We start from the raw sequence: 11,849 nt of genomic DNA on the forward strand, positions 1-11,849 counted from the left end.
TGTTTACTGCCAGATCCAAGGCTTTGCTAGCTCACTGTTGGTAGGTGAGAAGGTGGGAGACAAGGGTTTTGGGGAGAGGGCAAATTATGATGTGAGAGTTGTGATGCAAGCCCTCCCCCTTTTGTACATGCATCATGACATCACACACACACACACACACACACATAGCAGTGCTGTAATGCTTATTTCAACATCCTGATGAAACTGTTAGACTCTGCCAACATCTCTGGTGGGAAACACGTTTCCTTCTTTCTTCACCTTTCTTTTTTCTTCTTTTTTTCTTTCTCTCCCCTTCTGGTGCCTGGATATGGATGTGCACACAAGTTAAGTCATTAGCTACAACAGCCCCAAGATGGGTAGATTGTATGTAAGATCTCTTTGAGAACACAAGAAGGCTTGGGATCATGTGGGTCCATGGTCTCTCTTTGCACTTCTTGCTGAGTTAGTCAGTCAGTTACACTGTAATCTAGATTTATAAGGCCACCTGACTCAACATTGACTCTGGGTGGTGTATAGATTAAAAACAGGTACTAAGCCTAAAAATAAAACAAAAAGTAAACATAACAGTAAGCATAATGGGGGAGAAGGCATACCCTGTATACCAGATGGACCCACCCTGACCTGGCCCAGAGCTTGGGGGGGAAAAAACTGGCTTTCAGAGATTGTCAAAAGAGAAGGTATACTTCTTAAATATCATCAGATAACATTGCTTAATGGATGGGACATGAAGTACACCCTCTCTGGTGGATCATATGGGGTAGGCAGAAATGATGGGAAAGAGGCAGTCCATGAGATATCCAGACCCAATGCCACAAGGCTCTGCAGATGCAATGAGTGGAAAAATAACTGCTATGTCCCTCTTATCACCACAATATAATCCTTTTATACATTCTCAGATTTGTTCTTTGTCTTTCTCCAATCATGCTCTATGTGTCTCTTCTGTTGCTTCATCTCCTGAAGCCCCTCAGCAAACCAGGGAGTCCCGTAAGATCAGTGAACGGGGAACAGCCACATAGGAACATTCCAGCCCTTCCAGGCAGACACTTAAGGCCTCAGTTGAACTGTCTACCAGACTTACAGGAAAAGGCCCAGGCTCCCTCTGAAACCCATCTAGATCCATGAGTTGCCCATGGGTGATTTTTATGGCATCCAAAGTAGAAAATAGTGAGAACAGAGATTTTTGCCACAATAAGGCAACTTTTTCCTTATTTCAAAGTAAGCTAAATCAAGTTCAATGACACCTCCAGATAAATATGCCAATGGCTACAGTCCTAACTGCGCACTGGTCAAGATGTAACTATGATTAGCTGCATAGATTCAGCTATAAGCATAAGCAACTTCCCAAAACCTATTTAGACAATAATATAAATATTCATAAACTGAGTACTGAAGCTATTGTAGAGTTCAGATAATTAAACAGCATAAAGTTTACTTTTCTGTGAACAAACAAAAATCAAGACTAAAAATACAACATTAAAACTGGGGAAAAAAGCAATGAATATTAAAGCAAGAGAGAGAAAGAGAAATAGAAGCCTGGGAATATAAAGTGTTGTCCAAATAATTCAACTTCTCAAAGGTCACTGTATAGCCGCATTGCGCAAGCAAAACACCCTTCCAAATCCACTTCTCCAAACATCACAGAGGCACATCATCACAAATTAAAGATTGCTTATATACAAAGGAGACAATTCTATCTGGATAGGACAAACCATCCATTATACATAACAAAACATATGTGACATTAAAGAAAAATATCCATATTCAGTATTTCTATCAAAGTAACATTTGTATGAGAAAAGATAATCTGGTAAGAAAAACATTGTTTAAAAAATTGCTAGAAAAAGCGAGCAGATTTGAAACACCTTTACCCGTAGAGTTTTTCAAAGCTTTTTGTTCTTGTGCTAGAGTATCAACCCAGCTATCACTGATCTGCTGAAAGATGTGTTTTAGTTTTTCAGTGGTTTGTGATAACAAATGTAGCTGCTAACATCAGGAATTGAGTCAGTTTCTTATGATGCATCAATTTATATGCCTTAGGAAATATAGCTAATAAATCAAGCCATAGCAGGGTTCATTGTAAATAGGTGATTTTGCTCAGTATCTTCAAATCTTTCAAACAAAGAGATAAAGTAGACATTACCACCAAAGGTGGTAACATATGCCAACCCCTAATGTAATCTACAAGGGTTACAATTTATGTAGTGTCATTTTAACAGAGTGCTGCCTGTGTATAATTTCCATGATCAATTCCTGATGACTTCCTAAAGCAATTTAAAAGGACTTCTGTGATATAAAGAGTTACAATGACATTCAATGAGTCCAAATCCCAAATCATTCTCCAGGAAGATTGTTTGTTTGAGAACTTAAAGAGAACCCACTGGGCTTAATAAAAGCAAACATTTTATATAAGAGAGATTAGTTGATTTTAAAGGAAGTAGTTGTACACTTGTGACGACTGGGGAAGGCAATGGCAAACCATCCCGCTATAGTCTGCCAAGAAAATGTCACAAAAGCGGCGTCCCCCCAAAGGGTCAGACATAACTCAGTGCTTGCACAGGGACCTTTCACCACACAGATGTACAGTAGGACTATGCAACAATTTAGATTTGAAGGGAAATAGGTGATCCACTGTACGTCTGTGTGAGCATGAACCACCTGTTGGGACTTTCTTAAACCACATTCATCTTTGTTTAGGACTGCATAGCAACAGCCATCTGAACTTTAGAAAGGACACCACTTCTTGAAGGACTTGCCCACAGGTGCTGTATGAGCACTTTTGCACACTCTGAACTGCTTTTTCCCCTTCAAGTCCCAATCACTGCATAACCTCACATGCCTCATTTTTAAAGTATTGTTAATGGTTATAAGCTAGATACTTTATGGAGGAATTTGAATGGTGAGCAAGGAATGGGAGGAGAAAGACCAGGGGCCAACATTTGTTTCTATCTTTTTCAGATTTCTGAAGTAAGTTATAGATTTGAGATAGTAAGTGCTAATTTCTTAATATTTGGAGCAATTGTATTACCTAAAAATCCAGAGCTAACTCAATTTATACCCACTGAACATTACTCAAATTCCTGATTATATGAATGAATTGAAAATTCCTAATTATATGAATTAATTGCATTCCTAATTAATTAATATGAATTAATTGAACAATGTTTTAAATTCAGTATGCCTCATCCTCCATTATGCTTTTACTTATATTTTGTGGTTTGCCTAATCCTAATTTTTTTTAACAATTAATACATTTTTATTTATTTATTTTATACAACAACAAATTTTATTTATACAACATCCCATTCCAAAGATTCAAGGAGTGTATGAAAAGAAAATTATTTGGAAGATATGAAACGAAGTAGCAGGGCAAGAAATTGGTAGTGTTTGGAGAAAAAATAGACCATAAGAAGAACAGTAATTTTGAATGCAGCTATTCTCCCAATCCACGATAATGGAAAATGGTGCCATGACTTGTGCCATTTTAGTCCTTCACACAAGAGGACTGTAGTTATGCTTCTTTGATGGTTGATCTTGATGGCCTTCCAAAAGACTTTTGGATGCTAGTGTCTGTGATGCACTGATAATATCTGGCTCTAGCCAGAAGCCCACAATAATGAATGCCATACAACATTATGCTGTGAACATAATACATGATGAAATACAAGACCTGATTTTGACATCTATAATGCTTAACCTCTGAAGTTATTTTTTTTTCTTCTTCAGCAGAGCATTTGATGGTTAAAAATATTTATAGTTCACGTTGTAGTGCTTCAGCGTTGTTACAGTTTTTATCAGTTGGGGATAGGGGGACAGCCTGCTGGTTTATGATTTGCATGGACTAATTGAAGCTACTGTGAGGATGATCTTCATTCTTTCATATTACCCAAGCTGGGTGAAACTGAAGACAGTATGTTCTCCATGGTTTTCTGTACATCCCTTTTTCAATGGTTGCAAAGCCCCTATTGCTTACGGAAGAGATATAAACCAGGGCTTAGAAACCAGCGCTTTCTACATGCAAGCCAGGTCCTAGGAGAAACGGTTTGGCATTTCCAAGCTCCCGAATTAAAATTGGATCCCAAGAGTGAGCAGGGGGTTGCCTTTCCGTACTAGCTCTGTAGCTGTGCAGTCAAGAGAAGATGAGCTGGATTGACAGGTAGAATCTCCAGTTGCCCTTGAATGGCTGCAATTCTCTGCTGTCATTTAGCAAAGCAAATTTCATGGTGCTTCTTTTTTTTTCCCCCCCTCCTCCTTTCTTCTTCCCCGGCTGCTTTCAGGAAATGTCCCAGGAGCAACAGAATTCACAGGCAAAAGCAAAACACAGGGCACTACAGTTCAGACAACACAACAAGAGCATCGACCAGGTTAATTTAAGAAAGAGCGCATGTTTCCACAATGGCAAAAGTAAACTGCGGAGAGCTTGGACTTACAAAATACAGTATTATAGACAGAAGTTCTACACATGTTGCCTTGCATTTGTGGTAATCGACACCAATGAAAACAAAACGAAACGAAACATGTACTACAGCTATATTTGATTATGTATGGATATATTTGAAATAGTATACATTGTCTTGATGTTTTTTCTGTAATGTAAATAAACTATTTATATCACACAATATAGTTTTTTCTTTTTCATGTATTTGTTATATATAATAAATACTCAGTGATGAGGAAAAAAAACCTTTTTTTGCTTTCTTAAATTTGCTGCATCCTAACCCCTGCATTATCTTTTCAAGGTGCTTCTATTTCACAGTTACACATTTGACTCATACATCATACACACACATATGCACAGTACTTAGTGGGCTTGGTGGTAGCCTCCTCTTCATCAACAATTTCAAAGCTGTTTGGCATTGCGCTCCCTTTTTGATTTTTCAGGAGGTCTCACTCCTCCCCAACCAAATGTCCATTTAATCTGTTTCACTTCTTATGAGTGTGCAAAGATACCCATCTGGCCTCCATCCCCCATATCCCCAACAATCTGCCACTAATCTTCTCATCCGCCAGCCCAGCCCTGTTCTTCCCACCATTCACCCCAAAACTTTGTAGTGCTTCCTTCCTTCCAATCAGCATGCCCACCCCCTCAGTCTTCCCAGTAGGTTAGATGTTCATTTGAAAACTATTATATTTTTTTGTACAGCGATCCCGTTTCTAACATTTTCACATCCTCTCATACGCACCCTGGATTTCCTTCATGCCCCCCAGCTTGGGAACCCTTACCTTGAGGGCTTCTGATTTTTAATCCTTTCCAACCCAATGGAATGTTGGAAGCAATTTATGTGAAGGAACTCGGGATTCCAGCTCTGTCCATCAGCAGGGTAACATTCCAAAAATAAAACAGAATGGGAGTAGCTTTGATGTGGTGGGAGAAGCCAACCAAAGAAAAATCAAGTTTGAAAATAGGCTGGATTTGGCCAGAGGTTGGAGATTTTTAAAAATGCCATATTATTTTTACCCCAATGCATCCTTTTGGGAGAGGCAGGTGGGGAGTGGCTCAGACTATTGGTGTCTCCTCCGTTCTAACCACCCACATCCCCTTCCTTCCCAGTCATGTGACCCAGATCTCTTCTTAGCAGGTTGGAAAGAATTATGGAATTCACGCTCTGCAGGCTTTCCCAAACTTGTTTCTCTGTTTCTTAAACAGAGCTTCTAGGGCAGTGTTTCTCAACCTTGGCAACTTTAAGATGTGTGGACTTTAACTCCATGGCTGGCTGGGGAATTCTGGGTGTTGAAGTCCACACATCTTAAAGTTGCCAAGATTGAGAAACACTGTTCTAGGGGGAAAAACAGTCACAGGAATGCTCTGTTCAATTTGAGCACTTTGTTACATGTGCCATCTGCAGCAGTCTAATTCAACAATGTCTAATAAGCCTGTATCAAAATGACTCTGTTTAAGTTTTAGGCACAATCATTCATTCACAGGAATTAAAATGTTTTCCTCCCTTTCTCTCCCCTGCCCCAAAAGCCTGGTTTTTCATGTTTTGATTCAAAGCTCTTTGCAGCCTATTTCTTCTCTGGGCTGCTGCTGTTTAGTCACCATCTGTTATTTATGTATTCATTAGATGCATATCCTGCCTTTCTTCAATGCTATAGGCAGAGTACATGGTGCTCTCCATTCCCCCCCCCCCCCAATAACAGTTCTGGGGGAAAGGTTGCTGAGAAATTATTACTGGCCCAAAGTCACCCCAGGAGCTTCCATGATGGAGCATGGAACTGGCCTTCAGAGTTTAAGAGTACTCATAACATGGATAGCAGGAGGCAGGACTTGCCTGTTCACAAAATGGCTGCTATCAAACACTTATTTCTCCAAAGTCAAACTGGTGAAATTTCTCCCTGCCATCCCTTTTCATCCAGCCCTGGATCACTATTGTATATTATTTTTCTCCCAGTACAGCTTATCTGTGACCTTTACTGGTGGTGGGTGAAGTCATTAAGTGCTTATGCAAATGCAACAAGAGAAACAGTGGCAGAAGGAGGGGTGTGAGCGAATGGCATTTCCAGTAGTCCAAAAAATAATAATAATAAACCAAATCCATCAAATGCAGAAAACACCAGATTCTTCCATGATTAATTCTGTTGGTTTAGGCATCTCAACTTTATTTATTTTCCAGGCAGCTATGAAAGCAAACAAAATGTTGTTCAGGAATGAAGATATGGTCCTTACAACCTGCTGTTTTTAATGTCTCCATATCTGATCCATCATAAAAGGCGTATAATCGGGCTGTATCAGTCCCTGGTGTTTAAAATGCAAATAAGCTTCATGGGCAGTGGTGCTGAGGGTGGTAAGTGACAGGAGATTATTGCAACATGGAGGAACCAAATGGAGGTGAGGAGCTGGGAACGTTTGATGTGACCTGAACTAGAGGCTCCTGATATTTCTTCCTGCATGTTTTACATTTTTCAAATAATAAAGACCTTTGCATTCATTGGCTCATAAAAATGATGAGTGTTCAAAGGGCAATGGCTACACTAGCCACAAAATAAACAAGATGGATGGGCCTACATGCTACAGAGTCATTGATGTTGTTGCTGTTTAAATAAATGCTTCTTATTGTGTGTTTGCCCATTTTATTTCTCTGGTAACCAGCAGCTGGTTTTCTCATTGCAAATGGAAGATGCTGGTAGGCTAAAATGAATTCCACTGAGTTAATCTGACTACATATAGGCTGGATGGGTACATTAACAAATGAAAGGTAGCAAGTTATATGAACTCTGCAGAAGAGACTGTGAACATCTTGTAAGCTTAATGAGTGCCTCCAAAGTAAGCAGATGTAACAGGCACAACCCAAATAAGGACCACTTAAGCTCACTGATTTCAAGAGTACTTCAGCTGTGTACTTCATTCTTGGTGACATTTGTTTGTCTTTGAATCCCTCTAATATAAAACCATAATGCATAATATATTTAGAAGTCATAATTCACTCAGAACTTCTCCTAGGCAAATTGGATTACATTAAATGGGGATCCTAACCAGACCTTTGTCAAATTCCTATTCACCTCATTTGGAACATCACAGAATCACAGGATCTTGTTGGAACAGCTCACTGATCCCAACCTGCTCACTACCCTTGTTTACATGAAACATTGAAACACAAAGTAACCATCTACTTTGTAGTCAAGGGTGTTGTTCAAGCATGTGTCTAATTCAATGTGTTGTGCAAAACTATGGGGAAACTTCTCATTTTCAACAATGGATACTTAGGTAAATCTCCAGTTAGGCATTAACTCCACCCACTCCTGGGTCTCTCCTCCCACAACTCGTATTGCCTCAGGGAGATTCCAAAATTCCTAGTAGATTTTGCCCTCATAGCCTTAGAGTGAGCCAAAGAGAGGCTGCTGCTAATCCTGGAATGTACCACATCTCTCCCCTGGCACAGGGAGCGTGGACCTATTCAGTCAGCCTGCCCCAAGCACCTAATGGGTCTGATTAAGTTTCAGAGATTGCTTGGGGTTGTCCCTGAGGCTCTGCTGCATAGTCTGGGTGAGGCCTTAATTGCCATTTGGAATGAGAAGGCAACGATGGCCCTGGATCAGATCACAGCTATGTGGATTCTCTCTGCGCACAGACACCTGTGGGCCTCCTGGTTTATGGAGGACCTCTGGAGAATGAAGCAGCAGAAGAGAAGTCTAGAGTGCTGCTGGAGGAAGACAAAGAGTGACTCCAGCTGGCTACAAGTAAGAGTTTTTCTTCAGACTTACCTTGTAACAATAAGAGTGGTAAAATGAACTTATATCTCCACACTTACTGCATCCTCTGAGTGCCAAACAGCAGCCTTGTTGAGGGTGACCTGATCCCTCCTAGGTAAGGAGGAACCAGGAGGATTCCTACAGGATCACTGTGAATTCACGACACTTGATGGATAAATTTGCTCAGTTTTCTTCTGAGTTGGATTTCACTGTTGCAGGACCTAAGGGATTGACTGAGGCATGGTCTGAGAGGAGTTTGAGCCTGTTAGCCCTGAGGAAGAAGAAAGGGTCCTTGGTGCTGTTGGTTTGACAACCTGTGTTTTAGATCTGTTTCTCTCCTGGCTGGCTAAAGCTTGTGGGTAGATCCATGCTGTGGTTAATGCTTCTTTGAGAGAGGGCATAGTTCCACCATCTCTTGAGAAAGTGGGTAGTATGCCCACTCTTCAAGAAGCCATTGCTGGATCCAACAAGTTTGGACAATTTTCATCCTGTCTCCAACCTTCCTTTCTGCCCATAACTCACTATAGTTCCTCTGAGGCTTTTTCAGAAGAAAATGCAGAACTGCTAAATTAAAAAGGCTTAGTAATCCTAGCAAGAAGGTGGATCTTTTTTAAAATTTTGAACTTATGGTTTGCCTGCTGTTGTTGACTCAGAGTAGAAATAGTCACAAAGAAAGACAGAGAAGTTTACAGTAGCAAATAGTCTAACACAGAGACACATATTTTCAAAATATATAAATTTTGGGGGGGAAACATAGGAAACATAATCCAAATTCTACATTAAAATATGAATTCTGTGATCCATATAAATTATACAACGTAAACATTTTTTAATTAACTATGCAATCTTGTGATATGTATGATTCATGGTTTCCTAGTTACAGGGAGAAACGAACTAGCAAGGTTAGTACTGAGGTCCTTTATTGGAAAGTTTTTTTCAGACACTTTTTTGACTTCTGAATTTCAACAGTTTCTTCTTACATAGCTTCTCAGTCCTAAATGCTAGAACTTTGTTTTTTTAAAAAAAAGAATAAGGAGGGATGTCACAGCCAAATATTTGGTACAATATGCATTAACTAGAATGAGAAACTGGTGGACTTACTCAGCAACCTTGAGGCCAACCAAATTTACTACAAGCTCTAATTTCTCTCCAGCAAAACCTATAGTTAAGGAGAAAGAGGACACAGTGTAATCACCTGGCATCCTTGGGCAGCTACCAGTGCCCCAGTGACCTCAGAGGGACCACCGTTAATGAGAGCCCTGCCTCCCATCTTTCAATTATCTCTAGCTTGAAACTCTAGACACGTGCACTGATGGAACTAGCCATTGTTTCAATTTCCCATAATGTCCCTGGTGTTCCAAGGCATTGGGAGAAACAGAGGAGAGGGCTGAATGTAATTTACCAATATGGCTTAGAAGTCAGTGCCAACATCCAACAGACCTATTGAGAAAGGATGTATGCCTCCCTTCCCAAAGCCTATTACAGGGTCTTGCAAAACTGAAAGTGCCCTAACCAGAAACACATATGCCTCTGTTCCCTGTAATGATCAACTACTTGCAAAATGTGAGGGGGGAGGGGGGCAAAGATCCCACAATGGTGATTCTGAGATTATGTGTGTGTGTGTATTCAGAATCACAACTGGGATGGATTAGACTCCAACTTGAAACCAGACGTCATGGTATAAATGGAAAAAAGGATGATCACTTTATTTATAATTCCTCCATTTAGTTTATTAAATGCTGTTTGTGGTGCCTGGAGTCCTTTGACATTTGGCACCATCAAGTAACAGTAGTAACTATTGCAGTGATCAATATTATTCATGCAGTATCTAGATGGTTTTCATCTCTCATCCTTTATGAAATCAGCATCAAGTTATTGTGACATAAGATTTTGCTGTTGCCTTAAATAATGCTTATTCTGGAGAGGAGAGACCATACGGGGAAGGAAGGAAAGGAAGGAAGGAAGGAAGGAAAGGAAGGAAGGAAGGAAGGAAGGAAGGAAGGAAGGAAGGAAGGAAGGAAGGAAGGAAGGAAATCTTAACATTCAGTGAAAAGAATAAAATATTTCACAGATATACAACAAAGATTTAATTAAGGCAAGTGTAATGAATCGTTATCTGGAACAGTGCAGCTTGCTAAAATATTAATCTTTGAACTTCCTTCTAATAAATTAGTGGCAAGAATAGATTATTCAAAATTCTAAGGCTATATTAAGGAATGCTTTGTTCCTTTTTTAGTAGATATACTTTTATTAAGGATTTTGATTACAATAGTAAAAACTAATACAAACTAAACTTAAAGAAAAAATAATAGTAAGAAAATAAAAAGTATGAGAAAAAAGAAAAAGAAAGAATATGATAAAGAAAAGAAATATATAAAGAAGTGACTTCCAACCTTCTTTACAACAAGTATAGACAAATTTAGGAACTCTTCACCCCCTATAAGGTTACAAACAGATATCTCTTCATCCCATATCCCATCCCTTATCTGTAAGCAAATCCATATAACATCAATTTTTCAATCCTAGTATCAGCAAAAAAGTCTGTAAAGGTTGCTAGAACTTTGTGAATAAATGTCTTATTTTAACCTAGATCAAATAAACCAACTTTATATTCCTTCATTTTACTTCTAACAGTCTTAATCTTTATTTCATTCAAATATTGTCATAGGATTTGATTCCTCTTCAATTTTTCTTTATCCCATAACACAAACTTCTTCAAGGGTTTAACAAGCCTCTTTTGTTGATCCAATGAGAAAATATTTTCTAGGTCATTCTCTTGGTTTGTCATTTGTACTTCCCATTTAATTTTTTAAACTTCAGCCAGTTTCTTTTCTATATCCAATAAAGTGTCCTTTTCCAAATCTTTCTCTTGGCCTGTTAATTGTAGTTCCACTTTTGGTACTTTCTCTGTCTTGTCAGACAAAATTTGCTCCACATCTATCATTCCCTCTTTGACAACTTTTAGACATAATCTATCCATAGAATTAGATATAATTACTGACACTATTGATATTGTAACTATTAATTTCTGGCTCCATTCTTCAAAGATCTCCTTTAATATTTTCACTGTTAAGATGTTTTGCATTTTGTAAGACCCAATTAACCAGCACAAAAAGCTGGATTTAGTTTTCAATGGTTTTCATATGCACAATTAATAGAAATATTTAATAAGAATAAAAAAATACCAGGAATAGAATATGATAAAACAGAATTTGAAAATGAATTATGTACAAATGATGAACATGTGATTGCTAAAATGTATAAACTTTTGCTGAGATTTGAAACGGTAGAAGAGCAAGTTAAAGAATGTATGGTAAAATGGGCCAAGAACTTTGGTTATAATATAATGAGGATCAGTGGAAGAGAATGTGGTCAAAAGGTTTGAAATTCACAATGTCATACAATTTAAAAGATAACTTTTATAAAATTATGTATCATTGGTATATGACACCAGAGAAATTCATTCATTTATTTATTCATTCATTCATCCAATTTGTCCCCACCCATCTCCTCCCATCAGAGGACTCTGGGCAGTTTACAATAATCAATTAAAGCAACAATCATAAAATTACAATAATAAATAATATAAATAAGAGTAAAGATAAAAAGTCCAAGTGGTGAAAGAATCTAAAACAACCCAAGTGTGGGAGGAGTGGTCTATA

At 38.6% G+C, this 11,849-nt stretch overlaps 1 protein-coding gene across 1 annotated transcript in view; it reads left to right on the top strand.

The window, feature by feature from the left end:
• TMEFF2 (transmembrane protein with EGF like and two follistatin like domains 2) overlaps window positions 1–4,606 on the top strand; it is a 249,334-nt gene extending 244,728 nt beyond the window's left edge. The window contains exon 10 of the mRNA XM_063318050.1: window positions 4,275–4,606. Coding sequence (XP_063174120.1) covers window positions 4,275–4,371 — 97 coding nt within the window. The 3' untranslated portion in view covers window positions 4,372–4,606. The remainder of the gene's footprint in view (window positions 1–4,274) is intronic.
• Window positions 4,607–11,849: the final 7,243 nt, after the last annotated feature.

Source organism: Candoia aspera, chromosome 1 (genome assembly GCF_035149785.1).
Source record: "Candoia aspera isolate rCanAsp1 chromosome 1, rCanAsp1.hap2, whole genome shotgun sequence".
NCBI classification, from domain to species: Eukaryota; Metazoa; Chordata; class Lepidosauria; order Squamata; family Boidae; genus Candoia; species Candoia aspera.